The 21,314-nt window shown below is 36.0% G+C and overlaps 1 protein-coding gene across 2 annotated transcripts in view; it reads left to right on the forward strand.

Annotated features, from left to right (window-relative positions):
* The first annotated feature begins 3,336 nt into the window (after positions 1 to 3,336).
* ATF7IP2 (activating transcription factor 7 interacting protein 2) overlaps positions 3,337 to 21,314 on the forward strand; it is a 51,982-nt gene continuing 34,004 nt past the window's right edge. For both annotated transcript variants that reach the window (XR_006785121.1, XM_045833747.1), the window contains exons 1-6: positions 3,337 to 4,165; positions 5,340 to 5,464; positions 9,370 to 9,504; positions 10,498 to 10,596; positions 16,853 to 17,013; positions 19,283 to 19,285. Coding sequence is in view for 1 of the 2 variants with exons in the window: in XM_045833747.1 (XP_045689703.1) it covers positions 3,337 to 4,165; positions 5,340 to 5,464; positions 9,370 to 9,504; positions 10,498 to 10,596; positions 16,853 to 17,013; positions 19,283 to 19,285 (1,352 nt within the window). In the remaining variant the exon portion in view is untranslated. The remainder of the gene's footprint in view (positions 4,166 to 5,339; positions 5,465 to 9,369; positions 9,505 to 10,497; positions 10,597 to 16,852; positions 17,014 to 19,282; positions 19,286 to 21,314) is intronic.

Raw genomic sequence — 21,314 nt, forward strand, 5'->3', positions numbered from 1 at the left:
GGGAGAGTAATCTGTAGGATTTCAAGTACAAAGAAGTACTGAACAAATAGGAGTTCTGTTGTAGAAGTACAGCAATAACCATGGTATTTCATTCAACTAGCCACTGTTTATAAAAGGTGGAAAAGAAATAAGACTCTTATAAGGGGGGGAAGAATATGAGCTGACTTTAGAAGGAAGAGCGCTTATGGGAGGTTAGATGGAAGAGAAATAGTGAGTGTAAGGGATAGCAACATAGCATTTAATGAGAGAAGATAAAGTTTATCACAACTGTAATAAAGCTCATGAAGATGGCAAAATGGACTAAGACCAGGGAAGGATGCTGTGTGTTATTTGGAATAACGATAATATGATTAAAAAATATATAATATGAATGAAAGGAATAAAAAGTAAAAGACCCAAGAGTAGTGAGTTATTTGGAATATGAGGGAAGTGAAAGAAGAAAAAGTAAAATCAATATGAAAGGGGAAAAACAAAAATAAAAAGGAAAAGAAGAGAAATTTTTAAAAATGCAAGATATTCTTATGAAGAGCAAGGTGAAATTTGTCTCAGCTGTTGGTGTTCACCTTGTGACTTCTTTCTGGGTCTGTCTCTGGTTTTCTCTCAGCTCCAGTTCTTACTATCTTACTCTTGCAAAAAAAAAAAATAAAGGGAAGAAAAGAACCCCCCCCGCCCCGAGCTGGTTAAGCCTTCCCAGCCAGTTTTGCAGATCTGCCCGGCTCCTGCAGGCATTGGGGGTTTGGGCTATTTTCCCTCTCGGGTGGTTTGGCAAGGATGGGGGTACTCAGTCTGGGCTACAACAATTACAGATACCCAGTTTCCAGCCCATGCCCCCATAGCACTGTTTGGCCCACACTCTCTACCCAGTTGTGCCATGCTGGTGCTGATAAACCACCTCACTTTGCACCCCATTGATCAATCTGTGAGGAGCACTGAATGGGAGCAAATCTTGCCCACAATCCTCCTCCTTTGTTGACCTAGCAGCTGCGAGTGCAAGATCCCTGCCCAGTGCACCTCAGTTCCCCTTTGGAAAAAAGTCTTTGTTGTCGCTGATGTTGCTCTGTGCCACTGCCTGGCTTTTCACACTTTCCAACTCGCTGACAAGTCCAGAGTCTATCTCAGTCTCAGCCAGTCACAGCTCACCTTTTCCCCCAGCTCCAGGTGCTACCAGGATCTGGCACCATCCAACCTGTGACCTCTGCTCCAGTTTGGATATAGTCAGCAGTGGGTGTACTTGCTGTCCTTTTGTTACTCGCTCTCCCCCACAGCGACTTTACCCGTTTAAATATCTCCTGGTATGATTCTGGGAATTCACTGCCCTGGGAGGGGAGGGAGCTGCTACACTGCTATCACTGACCTGGCTCTCCTCCAAGGTTTCTGGTGCCCTGCCAAGCACTTTTATCTTCCCTTCCATGCTAAATGATAGCTTTGGTAGATAGAGTGATCTTGGATATAGGTTCTTGCCTTTCATGACTTCAAGTACTTCTTTCCAGCCCCTTCTTGCCTATAAGTTTTCTTTTGAGAAATCAGCTGATAGTCTTATGGGCACTCCTTTGTAGGTAATTGTCTCCTTTCCTCTTGCTGCTTTTAAAATTCCTTATCTTTAATCTTGGGTAATTTAATGATGAAGTGCCTTGGTGTGTTCCTCTTTGGATCCAACTTCTTTGGGACTCTCTGAGTGTCCTGGACTTCCTGGAAGTCTATTTTGTTTGCCAGATTGGGGGAATTCTTTATTATTTTTTCAAATAAGTTTTCAATTTCTTGCTCTTCCTCTTTTCCTTTGGGCACCCCTATGATTTGGATGTTGGAACATTTAAAGTTGTCCCAGAAATTCCTCAGCCTCTTCTCATTTTTTTGAATTCATGTTCCTTCATTCTGTTCCAGTTGTTCTTCCTTTTGTTCTAAATCATTAAGAGTCCCGGTTTCCTTCCCTTCACTGTTGGTTTCTTTTATATTTTCTTTTATTTCCTTTGTGTAGCCTTTATTTCTTCCTTCATTTTGCAACTGAGCTCAATCAATTCTGTGAGTGTCCTGATTACCAGTGTTTTGAACTCTGTATCTAATAGGTTGGCTATGTCCTTGCTGCTTAGTTGTTTTTCTGGAGTTTTCATCTGTTCTTTCACTTAGGTGGTATTTCTTTGTCTCTGCACACTTGTTATGTTGTAAGGAGGCAGAGCCTTAGATATTCATCAGGGCAGGGCAACCCTCATTGCTGCATTGTAGTGCTGTCTGTCAGGGAGGCATCAGAGTGGGAACAATGCTGCTGGCTCGCTCTGCTCTAGCCCCACTTTCCAACAAACTCTCTTGTGAGACTGGGATTTCTTCAGCCTTCACAACCCCCACAGTATTTTACAGCTAGGGGTTTTGAGTCTTCAGTTTCCCAATCAGCCAGCCCCACGTAGCCCATGTGGCCCACTGTCTTGTTGGTGGTCCTCTCCTCCCTGCTGCTGTCTCTACCCCTTCTACCAGTCTGGATGAATGTTTCTTTAACTCCTTGGTTGTTGGAGTTCCATGCAGTTTGAATTTCTGTCAGTTGTGGTTGTTTATTTTTTTAAGATTTTATTTATTTACTTTTAGAGAGAGGGAAGGGGAAGGAGAAAGAGAGAGAAAGAGAGGGAGAGAAACATCAATGTGTGGTTGCCTCTTGCGTATCCCCTACTGCTGGGGTCATGGCCTACAAGCTAGGCGTGTGCCCTGGCTAGGAATCAAACCAGCAACCCTTTGGTTCACAGGCCCATGCTCAGTCCACTGAGCTACACCTGCCAGGGCTGTTTATTGTTTTTAAGTTGGTTATCCTTCTTTTGGTTGTGCAAGGAAGCTAAGTGTTTCTATTGATGCCTCCATCTTGTCTGGAAATCTGTCTTGTTTTTATGTCAGTATGCTGTTGTTTTGATTACTATAGCCTTATAGTATAGTTTGATATTAGATAGCATGATTCCTCCAACTTTGTTTTTTCTCAAGATTGCTGTTGGCATTCAGGGTCTTTTATAGTTCCATATAAATTTTAGGTATATTTGTTCTATTTCTATGAAATATGTCATTGGTATTTTGATAGAAATTGCACTGAATCTATAGATCTCTTTGGGTAGTATGGACATTTTCATGATGTCAATTCTTCCTATCCATGAACGTGGTATATGCTTCCACTTACTTGTATCATCTTTGATTCCTTTCTTTGGTGTCCTATAATTTTCCAAGTATAGGTCCTGGTTAAATTTATTCTTACATGTTTTATTTTATTTGAAGTCAACATTGTTTTAATATTATAAATAAATGTTAGCTTTAGTCTTCTGAAGAAATGCATTTAAATATGCTATCTTAAATTCTAGGATATGAAAGATGGCAAGTCCAGATAGAAGTAAACGGAAGATATTAAAAGCAAAAAAAACAATGCCTGCCAGTTGCCGGAAGCAAATAGAGATCCTCAATAAGTCAAAGAATGTTGAAGCACTGAAAACAGCAGCAATTGGAAATAATGTGTCAAGTGATAATCAGAATTCAAGTATTGGTGTCATAAATAACAAGTGTAGACATTCTGAAAATGACGCTCCTTCTTTGGACTCTACCAAAAATTCAATATGCTCGCAAAAAAGTAATATAGTTTCTCAGAATGTAATAAAACCACTAGAATTTGGTTTGGAAACAAGATTGCAGTACATTGAAGAACAAGTTGTATGCCTTTACCAAAAGCCAAGTAAACCAATAGAATCTCCCAGGAAACTGTCTACACAAGATGCAAAAGATTCACAAAACACTTCTGAAAACCATTTTGAATATCAGGCAAATGTAACAAGATCCTTTTTTGAACAACACAAAGTGGATTGTAATCTGAAATCCACTAGTGATCCACGCAGTGTATTGAGTGGTATAGTTCAAATGCCAGAGTCTACAGTAATCAATTCCTTGGATGATAAGAGAATTGATAAGATGGTTTCCCAATTAGAAACACATTATAAAAGGCAAAATAACATTTTGACTTTAAGTTCAGACACCCGTTTTGTCCCTGTTGATAAAACACATATGGTGGTGAATTCAATCATTTCTAGTAACTGTATTGCTGACAGTTTGAAAGGTGAAGAATCCTGTAGAGCCTGTCATTCCAGCATTTCAGATTGTGAAAATACAGACTCAACATGGCTGTCATCACTTGACACAGATAGGAGTAACAGTAAGTGTATGCTTGTACACCTTTTGTGCAAATCAAAATAATCACTCTTTGGGGGGATTTTATAGTCTCAGATGTAGAAACAGTGCATTCAAGGTGGGGGAAAAGTAGGTTTATAGTTTTTTGCATGGAAAATGATAACAATAATCAATAAATAATTGTACAAGAGTAAACTGTTTTGCATACTCACAACTGTAAATGTACTTTTTCTCCACCTTATATAGGAAAAAAAGTAGACAATGACAATAATTATTTGAGTATCTTGTTTCTGAACCATTCTTGGTGGGGTGGGGAAATGGTATCTTTTAGGTCCAAAGGGAGGTAAATTATGTCAAAGAAGAAATCAGTCACTTTTCCATGAGAGTGCAAAAAAATCAAAAGGTAGTTCATGGCATTTGTTTGGTTTATTTCATCTACATCCTTTTTTATTCTGAAGTTTTATTTATTAGATTAATAGGTGAATTGAAAGAAACTGTGGGTTTTTTAATTGTTGGTGAACCCATAGTATTTTTCATAGAATTGACCTGTAAATCATATGCCAAGTTTGACCTGATACATGGTAAGAATATATACACATGTACATGGATGTGTGTGTAGAGTGAAACACATCAAATAATTAACCAGTGAAGCTTTAGGGTTATGAAATCATTAAAATGCCTAAAGTATATTTCATTAGAAATAGGTGTTTTTGTAGTTTAATGAAGTATGAAAAAAACTGATTTTATAGGATAAATCTTGTGTTTTTGTCTAGGCTACAGAATGATCATTGAACAAGATGAATTTAAAATTGCTTAAAGATAGGATCACCTGTTAAAAATATGTAGGACTACCTAAGTAACTGTTTATAAAGATATTGTGACCACTTAAGTAACTATAAATATATAGAGGATTAAATGATACAGCTTATTCAGTTTTTGTCAGTATTAAATAGATGATACGTGTGTATTAAATAAGGTTGGAGGGAAAGTGTATTTGAGACCAGAACCCTACCTAGGATATTCATTAAAAAAAAAAAAAAGATTGTCGCAATTTTTTATACAATTGCATTTTCTAAAAACTGCTGCCATGATCACATGTTAGTTTTTTAATTTGCTTAGAGGGTTCCTAAATTAGACAATGTCCCTGTTTCCTTCATTAGAAGGAATATTTTTATCTCTGATCTCTCCATCTCCCCAAGGCCATAATCAAAAGAAGAGGATGTTTTCAGAAAACAAAGAAAATGTTAAGCGCATGAAAACTTCAGAGCAAATTAATGAAAATATTTGTGTAGCTCTGGAAAAGCAAACAGCATTGGTGGAACAGGTAAAATATTGGTACTTAAATATTTGGGTCAGAAATTTTTACGTTTGATTAGTTAAAACAGGTAAAATTTAATTAATCCCCATAATGACTTAGTACAGATGACTTTCACTTGATGCAAAACTGGTATATTAAAACTGAATTAGCAGATAGAGTTATTAGGGGAAGATAATTATTTACATTTCCAAAATATTGCTAGTTTCCTGAGAGTGATCCAAGGCAGAGTAACCAAGGTAGAGTTCTCTGGTAGAAGGAGAAGGGGCTTAAATCTCTTTGTGAGTCAGATACTGCATGACCTTGAGCTTTGCTGAAAAATCTGTTTTGTACTGGTAATGGGGTTCTTTGGTCTGCATCTATAGCTGTTTGTAGACATTATCACAATTGATCACTATTTCCTAGACTCAGACAACCTAAAAGTTCATTGCAAAGTCCTGTTACATTCAGGTTTCCTTGCCCTAATTTCCAAGTTTACACAGATATGCTATTATTAGCTGACATTTTGCTTTATAGTATCATTAAATGCATGTTTTGCTTTTCATCTTTGCTCCATATCATCTCATTGTATTACAATTTCTATACATGTCTTACCAACTCTGAGTTTAAGTGTAATGAGATTCAATTTTAGTAGGTCCTGTTTTGATCATCATTTTTTCCTATTTTACTGTGCATATTTACCACTAGAATGCCACAACTAAAAGTCATTAAGTAGTAAATTAATGCCTTGACAGTTGTAATGGAACAAAAAAAAGTCTCAATTCAAACTATCCTGCTTAACTGCATAAGAAACAAAAGCACTACTGTTTTTTTAAAAAAACAGACCATTAAAATTATATAGTTACGTATTATAAAAATATATATTCACATAATACCTGGAAGTCTTTTGAAAGACTCATGCAGAACCAGCTTAACAGATGAGTTAACAGTTTTCCCTTTATACTTCTTACTCTCTTCCATGAAGACCAAAAGAGACACTAATAAAAAATATGTAAATATTCTGTTGTTTGCGAGGAACAAGTAGCATAATAATGCTAAGCGCTGGATGTAGTTTAAGCAGAAGGTTGGCAATTATCGCTGTGGCTTATTTCCAGTGATTGGTGACTGAATTCAGAAATATGGACACATAATTACAAAGTAATCCTTGGAAGTGTTCGTTTCAGTGGCATGGAAAAATTAGAATTTTCATTCATTATTATCTGCCTCACAAAGTAGTTGGTCAAAGTTGGCACAGAAAATAATCCTTCCCAGTGATGTTTAAGGAATGTAATTTATCTTCCCACTCTACCTCCATCCATCCCCTACCTGGAAGTTTCTTGCACAATCTCCAGAGACAACTTGAGTTTTAGCTAATTCCTATCTTTTTATCTATCTCTGAATTACTAGGCTAGCTTACCCTCATTTAATGTTCTGATTCCTGTCCAAACAGTAAACTTTCTAAACTGCATCTAAATTAAATAAACTACATGGTTTTTTCTTGATTGAATCCCAGTGGAATAGGGTCTCCCATTCTGACATTGTTCTTCCCTGCTGAGAGAGTCCTGCAGCTGGTGACTCTTCCTTTGAGATTTCTTAAGGATCTTTGCCTAGTTGGTTCTGATTAAATTACTGAAGTAGAGGGGGTTTTATTCTAATACACAGGTTCGTTACTCTACCCACCATCTTAGAAAGTTGAGGCATATAGGGGATATAAAATTGCCAGTCTTACTCCATTCTTTAGGCTCCTTTGTCTTCTCCAAATTGGACCTAGGACTTCCATCTGATTTTATGATTTGGACACATTACTATTGGCAGAAGACATTCAGGAGGTATCTGGTGGAGGTTATTGTGTCTGCCTTCTGTATACAGAACAACACCACTAAATGAGAACAAATGTCAACCTAACCAAGGATAATTACCCCTTGGTGGTATTTAATCCAAAATAAGTTTTCAGAGTCTGCCTCCCTCTGAATTACTAGGAGTACGTGTTTAAATTGTGGTTTCTTGGGCTCACTCAAGAAATAGTTGAAGACTATTGCTTTAGGCTGCTCTTTTCTCAAACTCAACTGATAAGAATCACTAGTAATACTTGTTAATTATATAACTTTTCAGTCCCCTTTCTAGGAAATTCTGTTTGGTGAATCCAGGAAAGGGACTAGGAATTTGTGATTATAGCAAGTAACCCTGTGGTTCTTCCTCACCAGGGAAGTTTCACAAACACTGTGTGGCTTTTGCTTGTTATCAAAACATTATTCCCATATTCAAAACAGATCTTTCTCCAAGGTTCATCTGTGTATGAACTTCACATATTGACCCCAGCTAGTAAAGTTGCAAGCATGCAATAATCCATGAAAACCACACATGGGTGACAGATAATGGCTGTCAGTGAAAATAGTATGTGTTTTAAGCATTTATTTACATAACACATATTTTAAGCACTTATTAATTTAATTAAGTATTTAAGAGTTGTAAAAATAATGACCATCATGTCTAATGTTGAGAAACTGTTGAAGAAATGTTAATAAAGCATTACAGAAGAAATCAAGTAGAAATAGGGTTGAAGAGCAAGAACAGTTGAAAATGAGGAGGAAAATCCTTGGGAATAATCAAAATTGCTGAATATGTGACTTAATTATCCAGGTGATACTAGTATATAAGAGTTTAAGGTAGAAACTTTGTGTTTCAATTTTGAGCACCAAGAAGCAAATACTATAATTTTTGGACCATTAAAAGCACTTAAGTTTTAGAGGAGGAAAATAGGAAAAAAAATGTTTGAAGCAAAAAATGTGGTAAAATATTTAATAACATAAATAACATAATATTTCACCAATGTAAATATAAACAGAACTCAACAGCAGCATTAACAACAATTATTCCTCCCAAATTTGGGGGCGGGTGTGTCTTATAGTATGAAAAATAAGGTAATAGGATAAAGTTGTAAATATAACTATTAAACACTTTAAATGTATTATGACAGGTTTTATCATTATGATAGACTACCTTCTCTGGTACAAAAGTTGCTTAAAAATCATACACATTGACCAAGTAACTATAGTAGATATTTCTGAATATATCTCTAATCAGAGCTGTTCATATCATTGGGCACTGAGATTAAATATGCTTCTTGAAAATAAGCCAGTCTGTTTGCTAAAAAACAGCCAGATAATGAAATGCATCAGTATTTCATGTTATAGCTATCATAATCTCTTTGAATAACATGCATTATGCCGGATAACATAACACCACATAATTGTCCCTACAATTTTAACAATAAGTCACCCCCTATAAAACTATATTTATAAGGATTATCTTGTATATTTAGTTCCTTTAATGTCAATTCAGTGTTTTTTATCTTTTGGAGCTCTTCCACATGTTGTCTATAATGTTCTTATAAAAATCCTATGAGCATCTCTCGTTCAATATTGTATCACCTACCCATTTGTGAACAAGGAAAATGAAGCTCACAGATGTTGTGACTTCCCAAAGGTCGTCTAACTGTTAATGGCAGGGTCAAAGGTCAGACTTCATAATTTGTTAGATCTCTAGTAGAGACCAATTAACCATTTTCATTGGGCTCTATTTTTCAGATAAGCGGAGTTCCTTTCAATGAAATAGTAGGTTTAATGACCATAGTCATTAAAAAATATAAATGGGATACAGGCTTTTATTGCCCTTTAATATGTATTGTGGAATTCAACTGAAACTATAGGAAACTAAAATAAGCTCTAGGAGAATAAATTTATTGGTGTGTTTTACTGAATTTGATACTCAAGTTTTATAAAACTTACTGGTGTAATAATATAAATATAAATATATATAAGTATATTGGTTACAGAAAATCCAGAAGAGAGCAAAGCTATTTTTAAGCAGTAGAGAATAAAATTGCTTTTAAATTTGAAACATGGGGTGTTTTGGTTTTTATTTTAAAATTCTAGGTCAGACATTTGATTCAACAGGAGATCTGTAGTATAAATTACAAACTATTTGATAACAAACTGAGAGAATTGACCGAACGCATTGGGAAGATACAGTGCAGGAATAAACATGAAGCAATAGCTGATGAACTCATCGTAAGTTTCTAATTTCATTTGATTTCACTTGAGTCCTTTTAAAAAGTAGAATTTGGTGATATTTTATACGTTAGGAAAGGAAAACAATAAGGCAGACCCAAATATCCCTGGCCACAGGCCTGGTGCACCAGATTTCTATAGGTAAAGAATTGATATTATGCCAGCAATATTGGCCCTTGACAAACGTTTTAGAAATGTTAGCTATTCTATATCAACTGACAGGCTTAATACATAGACATTTTCTTTTAATTCAAAATATATTCTGTATTAGAGTTTATACAAGCAGTTTCAAGGGCTGGTGTGTGTGTGTGTGTGTGTGTGTGTGTGTGTGTTTTAGGATTACTTGCTGATTGGTGTTTCTACCAACATTAATTTTATTATGGACCAATTAGAAGATTGGTGTTTTTATTTTCCATTCTAGAGTGTCATACTAGCATCAAACATGATTTTTTTCATTGAGTTAACATTGGTTTATAACATTAAAGTTGCAGATGTACATTATAATTCAGTATCTGTATACATTGCAGTGCACTTACCACCAAAAGTCTAGTTTCCATCCATCTCCATACTGTGACCCCTTTTACCCATTTCACTCTCCTCCAACCCACCCTTCCCCTCTTGTAACCACCAATCTGTTGCTCATAGCTAAGAGTTTTTGTTTTGTTTTTTTTTGGTTTTTGTCTGTGTGAAATTAATACAATTTTGGTTTTTTTCTGTCTGACATATTTCACTTAGCCATGACACTCTGAAGGTTCATCCATGTTGTCACAAATAACAATATTTTATTTTTTTAATGCTGCATACTATTCCATTGTACATAAACCACATCTTGATCCATTCATCAGTAGGATTTAAATCTTTGGCTTATATAACAATTTCTGGTTTATTTGAGTGTATGCTTAAGTCTCTCAAAACTGCTTTGGAAAATAGTTTTCTCTCCATCTCTATATTTCTAGTACTCTGGTTACATATTTACTTGTTTTTCTCTTCTAGGCAAGAGTAGCAAAACTTCAAAAGTGTATTAAAAAGATATTGTTATCTCAAAGGAATTGTTTGGATCCAAACATGTTACCCAGTAATACAGACTGTAAGGTTGGTATAAACACATAGGACTTTTACTAACTTCTTTAGCCCACATTATAGTTGTTGGATTATATGTTTCCGAACTCAGAGGGATTAAAAGATAATAAATTGATACTTAGAATGTTCCTGTAACTTTATCTCTGGTGAAGATACCCTGAGGTAACCAAAAGTAAATGCCACACGTATTACTTTAATAAAGTAAGTAGAGAGGGGATTTCTGATTGCCTAGATTATCCACCTTCCCACCATTTTAGCATGCTGAGACATACACAGCGAAGTTGAAGTAATTTTACAGTGAACCCTTGTATACTAAGCACCTAAATTCTACCTTTCCTATTTTAATATATTTATTTTTCTCATCTGTCAATCTGGTCATTGGTTAAGCCATCTTTATATATGATACATTAGGTACAAATATATTTTGTATCAAAATACACTTTGCAATGTACACATAAAACATGTTAACATAGATGTCATTAAGTAGAATTTAGTGTCTGTTTATATTTTTACATAAAATTCAAATGTAATCTTCAGTGTACATTCACTGGATTTCTTTTTTCTTGTAGTGTCTTTATTTATTTTGGTATCATATTTATGCTATCCTCAATAAATGAATTGGGAAATATTCCTTCCCCTGTTTTTTGAAAGTGTATAAGATTTTTATTACTTCCTTAAATATTTGATAGTATCCACCTCTGAGCTTTCTTTATAGGAAAACTTTCTCTTCAAAATTCAGTTAATAGGTGTAAGGCAATTCAGATTTTTAAATTTCATTTTGCATCAGTTTTCTAAGCTACTTTTTGGAAGGAATTTGTTCATTTTATCTAAGTTGTTGAGTATTGTAGCATAAAACTATTGATAAAATTAAATTCCCTTGTCTCATTAATATTTGTAGGTGTGTAGTGATATACACTCTTTCATTTCTGATACTTATAAGCTGTTTTTTCCTTAATCAGTCTTACTAGGAATTTTAAAATCTTATTAACTCTCTATCACTTGTATCTTTTCTATTTTTTATTAGATTCTCTCTCTTACATTGGATGTAATTTTTTCTTTTTCCAGCTTCTTAAGAAAGAGCATTAATTTTTACCCTTTTTTACTGGAAAATATTTAAAGCTATAAATTTCCTTCTAAGCACTGCTTTTTCTTGTATCTTCTCAACATCTCAGTACAGAAGATGATGTATTTGATAAATTGTATTTTTGTTTTATATCAGTGCAAAGTAATTTCTGATTTCCCTAGGGGTATTGTTCTTTGACTCATGTTCTTTGACTATTTAGAAGTGTGTGTTTAATTTCCAAACATCTGATGCTTCTCTAGGTATGTTGTTTTTACTGATATTCAATTTCATTTTGGTCTGAGCACATACTGTGCAAAATTTCAAACTTGAAAGTTAACTGACACTTATTCTTGTAGTCCCAGGTATAGTTTCCTTTGGTGAATGTTTCATGTATTCTTGAAAAGAATGTTAGGTGTAATGTTCTGTAAATGTCACTTTTGAGTTAATTGTGCCAAGGTAATTGAGAGTGGTGAATAATGGCCATGAAAAGATGCCCATGACCTAGTCCTCAGAATGTGTGACTATCGTACTTTACATGGTAAAAGGACCATATAGATTGGGAGATTACTCTGAGGGTTTGGTACTCCTAAAAGTACTTATAAACAGGAGTCAAGAAGGTCACAACAGAAGAAAGAGATGGGACCATGGAAGCAGAAGTTGGAATGGTTGCATTGAAAATGGAGGAAGGGACTGTGTGCCAAAGAATGCTGGCAGCTTCTAGAACCTGAGAAAAGGAAACAGATTCTTCCCTGAAGTCTCCAGAAAGGATGCAACCCTGCAAACAACTTGATCTTATCTTAGTGAAACTGATTGCAAATATCCAGCCTCCAGAACTATGATGGAATACATTTCTGTTTTAAACTACCCAGTGTGTGGTAATTTGTTACAGTGGCCTGAGGAAACTAATACAGAATGTGGTACCAGGGCATGTGGGGTGCTGCTGTAACAAATAGCTAAAAATGTGGAAGTGGAATGGGGTGATGGGTAGAAGCTGGAAGAATATTGAGGAGCATGATTTTTTAAAATCCTGGATTTCCTTGAGCAGACTCATAGTAGAAATGTAGATGTTAAACACTGTAAGTGAGGGCTCAGAAACGAAATGAGGAGCACCTTAGAGAAGACCTATATAGTCAAAGAGAGTATCTAAATCTTCATAAAAAGACTTGGTAAAATATGAACATTTAAAATCACAGTTGGTGAGGACTCAAAAGGAAATGGGGAAAGGGGATTCTTGCCACATAGTGGCAGGAAACTTAGCTGAATTGTGTCCTACAGTGATATGGAAACAGGACTTGTAAGTGATGAACTTGATTTTTATTAGGCTAACAGATTTTTGAGCAATGTATGGAAGGTTTGGCTTGGTTTCTTGCTGCTTATAGTAAAATCTGAGAGGGAAGAGGTAAATGGAAGGAGGAACTGTAGCCAAAAGGATCCAGGGGGACTTGATTTGGAAAATTCTGAGCTTATACAGATTGCAGAAGATCCTAAAACATTATCTGGAGAGAATGCCAGTGGTGTATCAGGACAAGCTTTTGCCCAGTGCCTTAGAAAAATCAAAAGCTCAGAGCATTCAGTTACACAGAGAGCTCTTTGAAGAGATTAGGCGTTGGACTGTCTTTCAGCACACAGTTACCCTGTTTAGATTGAGAGTATACATCCTGGACTCTTTATGTGAGTCATAGTTCAATGGCAGTTTACTTTTCTAAATTTTTGCAGTGCTATCATGGTTGACTTTATTCTGTTGGCTCCACTGGCTCTCCTGTATAATCCCTGCAAGTCCTGCCTGGGTTTCCTGGTGATGCTGGGTGGGAAGTTTAGGAAATGTTGGCCTATGGTTGCTGCCACTATAGTAGATTAGGCCTGCAGCTGCCCCAGATGTGGAGCAGGGACACTGCTGATGCCTCAGTAGTCCATGCCCACTGTTGTTCCAGGTATGGGATGATGGCCCTACTGACATTGCAATGGATTTGGCCCACTGCTCTTCCAGGTGTGGAGTTCTGGGGATTGGTTCCTGGCTATCTTTTGATAACATTGCTACTGCAGCCAGTTAGAGCCCATGCTACCACATGTGTCAGGTAGGAACCCAGGTAACACTGTTGCTACAGTGAATCTGGCTGCTGATTCTGCAGGTGTGCAGTGGGGGTCTAGCCAACACTGCTCTGGGTTTCAGGAGTAGGACAGGTCCCTGGCCTTTCTGGCATACATTGCAGGATATATAGATAATAAAAAGAAAACTCAGGTAATTCTGTGGTGTTACTGCTTAATCTTGAGGTCCCCAGGCAGTCTACCCTTTTGTTTCCACTTTTCAGAGGCATTTTATGATTACCCATTGAATTATTTATAAGACATTTAGTTGTGCTTTGAAGGGAGGAGTAGGGTAAAGCGAGTCTGTGCCATGTTGTCCTGGAATTAATAGAATACCAGTGCTTTTTGAAGTTACTTTCCATTGTCTAAACCTATTTCTACATATAAAATCTGTACATGTAATACAGTGTTTCAGAATTCTGCCCTGTGTATCAGCATTTTTGTTCATGTTACCCATCAGAAAAGCCCATGAGTTGGACAATCAATTGATCCTTTTGTATTGATTAATATGTACATATTTTAAATACTGCAAGTTCTCAAACAAAGCATAGGCTAAAGGTTTCAGCTCCAAGTTTTAAACAAAACTCATTGACTAGAAGAGCAAGTTGAAATTTTCTTTATGTATGGTCTTCACTCATTATTGAAAATGAACAAAATTAAAAAGTTTCTTTGTTAAATTTTAATGTTTATTAGTTCTTAAAACTTAGTTTAATAGGAATAAAATGTGTCTAAATACTTAGGTCAGTGGTTTTCAACCTTTTTCACCTCATGGCACACATAAACTAGTGATTCTGCGACACATCAAAAAATACAATTCTTACCTGGCAAAAAAATAGTTATAATTTTGATTCATTCACACCAGACACCGATTGCTGTGTGGACTGTTGTCCTTTTTTTGTTTGTCAACCTGAAGGAAAAGAGGTCAGTGCCCCTGATTAGTCAGTTACTGCATCTTTTTTCCCTTTATTTTCTAATGTTTTAAGTATATTTTATTGATTATGCTATTACAGTTGTCCCATTCTTTTTCTCCACATAATTCTCCTCCACCCTGTACCCCCATTCCTTCCAGCATTCTCCCCCTTTTAGTTCATGTCCATGGGTCATACATATAAGTTCTTTGGCTTTTCTATTTTTAATCTCCCCCCATCTGTTTTATACCTATCATTTATGCTTCTTATTCCCTATACCTTCCCCCCATTCTTCCTCTTGCCCCAGCTTGCTGATATCCCCCATGTGATCTCCATTTCTGTGATTCTGTTCCTGTTCTAGTTATTTGCTGTTTGTTTTTGTTTTTTTAGGTTTAGTTGTTGGTAGTTGTGAGTTTGTTACCATTTTACTGTACATAGTTTTTATCTTCTTTTTCTTAGGTAAGTCCATTTAACATTTCATATAATAACAGATTGGTGATGATGAACTGCCTTAACTTGACCTTACCTGGGAAGCATTTTATCTGCCTTTCCATTCTAAACAATAGCATTGCTGGAGAGAGTAATCTTGGATGTAGGTCCTTGACTTTCATGACTTGGAATACTTCTTTCCAGTCCCTTCTTGCCTGCAAGGTTTCTTTTGAGAAATCAGCTGATAGTGTTATGGGAACTTCTTTGTAGGTAACTCTTTTCTTGCTGCTTCTGGGATTCTCTCCTTCATTTTAATCTTGGGTAATGTAATTATGATGTGTTTTTCTTAGTGTTTCTTCTTATATCCAACTTCTTTGGGACTCTCTGAGTGTCCTGGACTTGCATGTCTATTTCCTTCACCAGATTGGGGAAGTTCTCCTTCAGCATTTTTTCAAGTAAGTTTTCATTTCTTGCTCTTCCTCTTTTCCTTCTGGCACCCCTATGATTTGGATGTTGGAACATTTAAAGTTGTCCCAGAGGTTCCTAAGCCTCTCCTCATTTTTTTAAATCCTTCTTTCTTCTGTCATGGTTGAATGTTTATTTCTTCCTTTTGTTCCAAATCATTGATTTGAATCCCAGTTTCTTCCCTTCACTGTTGGTTCCCAGTATATTTTTCTTTATTTCACTTTGTATAGCCTTCACTTCTCCTTTATTTTTTAGTCATAGTCAATCATTTCTGTGGTTACTAGTGTTGTGAACTCTGCATCTGATAGGTTGGCTATCTCTGTGGGTCACTTAGTTCTTTTTCTGCAGTTTTGATCTGTTCTTTCTTTTGGGCCATACTTCTTTGTCTCTTCAATTTGTTGATGCACCTGTTACATTGTAAGGGGCAGAGCCTTAGGTATTCACCAAGGCAGGACAACCCACTTCGCTGCATTATGGCACAGTATGTGGGTGAGGGTTCAGAGAGGAAACAATGCCACTTGCTTAGCTCTCACCCTGTTTTCAAGAGATTGGCAGTTTCTCCCACTGCCACAACTTGCACAGATTTTTACAGCCAGAGGTTCTGAGGCTTTATTTTGTCCAAGTTGGAACCCTGGGTTGCTCAGACTGCCTCGCTCCCCAGTTGTTTTTCCTAGTTTATCTGCATGCAAATGTGGGACTGCCCAGTCTGCCAGTGGCAACCTTGCCATGCATCCTCTCCACCCTGGCCCTGTCTCTGTCCCTCCTATCAGTCTGGATGAATGTTTCTTCTTTAACTCCCTGGTTGTCAGACTTCCATATAGTTCAATTTTCTGGCAATTCTGGTTGTTTTTTGTTTTACATTGGTTGTTTCCTTCTTTTGGTTGTGCGAGAAGCTAAGCATATCTACCTACTCCTCCATCTTTGCTGGAACTCTTAATGTTTCATTGTTTGTACTATTACAGTTGTCACATTCTTTTCCCCTTTGCCCCCCTCCACTCATATTGCATCTTTTAAATTTTCTTGTGGCACACTGGTTGAAAATCACTGACCTAGGTGTTTCTTTTTTCTTTCTTTCATTCAAGCTGGGAAGTTAATTTGTACTACCATTATTTTTATTTCTCTGAAGTATTTTTTAAAAGCAGTCATGGTCATTGAAATACATATAGTTTAACATATTTTTGCCATCTGTATGCAAGACTATTTTAAGAACATTTTCTAAGTTAAAGTTTAGAAACTTTTTTCCTATCATTAATTTTGTGTGGAAAAAACAAAATTAGTAACCCTTTCCTCAAATGCTTTTACCTCACCCAATTAACAGGTTGCAAATTCAGAGACTTTAAATTTGGATAAGAACCCAGAGTCCATTAATAGTTCAGATGAAAGAAAGACTTCTTTGAACTCTGCACCTTCTAACCCTTCTGAAAAAGCAAGTGAAAAGATTGATTTGTCACAGGATCATGATGAGGCTGTTTCTGAAAGGTAAGCATTTCCACAAAAATGCATAAACTTATTTATCTAAATATTTGCTTATAAACACATACCCTTTTGTCAGTTAAGTATAAAATAGCTTAAAGCTTCATATTTATATGAACACTGTTATATTATGAAGGACTAGAGTTGGTTCTTCAAAGCTTTTATTTTTGTTTTCACAGTACTAAATAAAATTTTGAATTGGTTAGGTGTCAGGTTTTTATTGTGATGCTTTCCACCTTTGGTATGGTGACTGGAGTGATCAACTGGAGCACTCCCCTAGTTTCCAGTTCTGCACATGGAAAAGTCAAGGCTGCATGAAACAGTGATTTGAAAAAATTACACAAAGGAGTAAGATTAGGGAAAAAGTGCCTAAGTAGTATCATAACTTCAAATTACAGGGAACGAACGGGGTAAAGTATTTGCATTATTGAGTCACAAAGCAGCTGAGACACTTTATCTCTGATGTAGTTTAAAAGATTTTGGGCTTATAGGGAAGAAGTAGTTTAGTTTAACAAAGAAACATGACTGGTAGCCCTGGCCTGGATTAATTTTCAAGAAGGTGAGGGTGCACTTTAATAAATTATTTTCTCTTCGCTATCGATTTTTAACAGTTTGAAGTTTTATAGTATTATTATTTACTTACTCTTAAAATTTACTTCTTAAAATATCCTGTGGTATTGTTTTTATATGTTAATTTATACTTCAGCTTTTAAAAAGAAGAATATATATAACCAAATTAAGTGAATTAAATGATGGTCATTGTTTGAGGAATATACCCTTTTCTCTGAATAACTATGCTTACTCAAGAATGAATAAAACAAAGGAGAAGTTGTTTTAGTCTATACCAGGGGTGTCCAACCCTTGGCCTCAGGCCACATGTGGCCCAGGATGGCTATGGATGTGGCCCAAACACAATCATAAATTTACGTAAAACATTTTGAGTTTTTCTAGTAATTACATGTTGCAATGCCACGTAAAATAAATGGACATACACTCTCACTATTTGTATGCATGAGTGGCTTCAGTCTCATGCCAGTGTTCGGCTTCCACTGTATTATCTTCTAAGCTCAGACAGAATTGACATCATCAGATGTTACACATGTACTCATGGTGACTTAGCAAGGCAGCAATTATCAGTAATATTTCAACCTCCTATTGCAATATCAGGCATATAATGTTATTTAGAAGTCAGGTAAGCATTCATATTTGATTATAAAAGGTACTTCCATACCTTGGTGTCATCTCACACATCACCTGCCACACTTTCGAAGCAGCCCTCTATTTCACCCTGCATCGGCAGCTGAGAGGGCTGCGGAAGGGCCCAAACTTTGCTTTTTATTTTCCTGTCAATTAATTTTCTGATGCAAACACCAGCCTGCAGTGTCCGCATCATTGTGGATGAAATGAGACATTCATACAGACTACTGAGTCCGGTGGAGGAAAAGGGACAGCATGGCTTTTCTCTCAAGGGGAGCAAAAAGCCCCTGCCTCTGCCATGACAGGCCTTTATTGGGTTTCTCCGCCCATTACATGATGGCCCTCATTTACTATGCACAGGTTCACTTTAGATGGTTACCTTTTACAGAAAACAAAGGAGCCAATGCTGCTAATCACATCACAGAAGAGGGATATTTGCAAATGAAAAGGCAAAAGTAGTTGAACTGGGTACACTCATCCTTGGAAGGTTTAGCATGGTTTTTAGGAAGTTGCTTTGCAGTAAATGTCCTCAATTCAGGGAAAGTTTTAGCAAAAAGCAAGACTCATAGCAGCCTATGTACTTTGCAGGCCTGATTCCCCACAGGAGAACCTATCTGTGGGCGTGGGTCCTGTGCATCTCTGAGTGGGAGCTGGGCCCATGCCATGCAGAATGGTCTACTACAATTTTCATAATAAAAGTAAATAAAGTCCCTTATCTATTATTTTTTAAATACCAGCCTAACATCTACAATGTTGCAAAAGAAAAAATAACCCCAAAACGAAAAATTACAAATGACTAGTTTTTTGTTGAGGCTAATAGTAAGACACTATGCTTAATTTGTGGGGAATTTGGTGCAAGTTTTCGAAGACTATAATTGGAAAAGGCATTATATGCAAAAACATGCTGCCAAATTCAATGCATATGAAGATTTGTGTTGTAAGGACAAAATGGTGGAACTGAAGAAAGTCTGTCTTAACAAAAATTTCTTAAGTTACAACTCAGGTGGATTCCATTGTGAACCTAATTATGTGGTAGTATATTTAATAGCAAAAAAAAATCAAAACCACTTAGTGATAGTAAGTTTATTAAGCAATGTATAGAAAGTGTGGCAGATATAATTTGCCCTCAAAAAAAAGGGTGGATATGTCTAAAATCAGTTTGTCTAACCAGATTATAGCCAGGCAAATTTGAAGAAATTAGAAAATCTATTGAAAGAACTTTGGAGAGTAAAGCTGCTAATTTTAAATTTTATGCTTTGGTGATAGATGATAGCACTGTTGCTATAGCTACGACTTAACCTACCATTCTTATTAGAGGTATTGATGATGACTATAATGTCACTGAAGAAATGGCTTCTTTAATGCCATTAAAAGATACAGCTAAATCAAGAGATTTATATGAAGCAGTAAAAAATATGTTAAAGTGATTTTCTTTGTCCATTGTCCACATATCTGATAGAGTTACTGATGGTGGCCTAGCCATGGTAGGTAAAAGAAAGGGACTTGTAAAATTAATAGGAGACAATGCAATTGCCACCAAAACTCACATTCGATGAAGTATCATTACATAGAACATCAAGACAATTTATGCACAAAAGTTTTAAAAATGGATAATGTCATGCAAATCATCATCAAGACTGAATTTCATAAGAGCCAAAGGATTGAATCATCACCACTTCAGGAATTCCATAGAAGTATTGATGCTGACTATGGGAACATCATTTACTTTTCAGAAGTATGATGGCTAAGTTGAGGCCAGATGTTGAAAAGATTTTATGATTTGCGACATGTCATCAAGTCGTTTATGGTATCAAAAAACAAATTGTTCCTGAACTTGACGATGAAAACTGGCTTACAGATTTAGCATTTTTAGTGGATTTAACTGCTCATTTAAATGAGTTAAACATGTATTTTCAAGGTGAAAACCTTATCAGTACCATGTTTCAAACCATAACAATGTTCCAAATGAATCTGAAATTATGGCAAACAATTTTATGTATTTTGCTGGCTAACCTAACCATTGGCTAAACACAGTCCTGTGAACAGCAAAAAATGCAGCCTTGCTTTTTGATTTGATACAAAATTTGAAAACAGACTTCAAGATTTCTGGGAAAATAATATTTTGCTATATTTGTGATTCCATTTTCAGTCAACAAAAATATGTTACCTGCCAATTTTCTAATGGAATGCACAGAGCTGCAACCTGACATGCAGCATAAAAATTTGATTGTGTCTCTTTACTGGACTTTTATAGGTCCTGTCTTCCCAGAGACAGATATCCCTTGCTTCACAATCATGCCTTATTCATGTCATTGCTATTTGGCAGCACCTACATTTGCAAGCAACTATTTTCAAGAATGAAAGACATTAAGAGTAAAATTGGAACCAAAATATCTGATACCTTGAGAACTCACTGAGAACTGCAAGTACTTCTGACAAACCAGATATTGATGCACTAGTTTCTCAAATTCAGTGTCAAACATCCCAGTAGTTTTATGTTGCCCTTTTACTTTTATAATAAAGTTTTTTTAAATCAGTGATATTACTTAGATATGTATATTTTCTATATTAGTGATCACAAACTTGGGACCTGCTTGACAATTTTAAAAGATTATCAAAAGGACCGCTGCATAATTAGGGTTATTATGTAAGCACCTTTTTGCTTATCTGTGGTGGCATATACCACGAAAATTATGCATGGACCTTTTTTTTGCTCATCAGTTTTTGTTAGTGTTTTTATTTAATGTGTGGGCCAAGACAACTTTTCTTCCAGTGTGGCCCAGAGACACCAAAAGATTGGGCATCCCTGATCTATACCATTTGCAGTAGATTCTTGATGTTTGGGAATATACATGAAGTTTTGACTCTTTGGGGAAAAAAACTTAATATTTTGTGATATTGAGGCCCATATTTTAGTTTTAGTCCACGAAGCTGCTATAAAGAAGGCATTTATTTTTTTGGTGAAGACGAGTCACATTTCCTTGAGTCTTTATTGTTTCCAGTTGTTGATGCCTATGCTAAAACTCAAAGAGACAAAAATGAAAAATACTGATGACAGAAGTGAAAAAGTGAAGATAACACCATTAAAATTGCATCTACTGACTAATACA

This window comes from Phyllostomus hastatus, unplaced genomic scaffold (genome assembly GCF_019186645.2).
Source record: "Phyllostomus hastatus isolate PE091 unplaced genomic scaffold, TTU_PhHast_1.1 phas_contig_173, whole genome shotgun sequence".
Taxonomy (NCBI): Eukaryota; Metazoa; Chordata; class Mammalia; order Chiroptera; family Phyllostomidae; genus Phyllostomus; species Phyllostomus hastatus.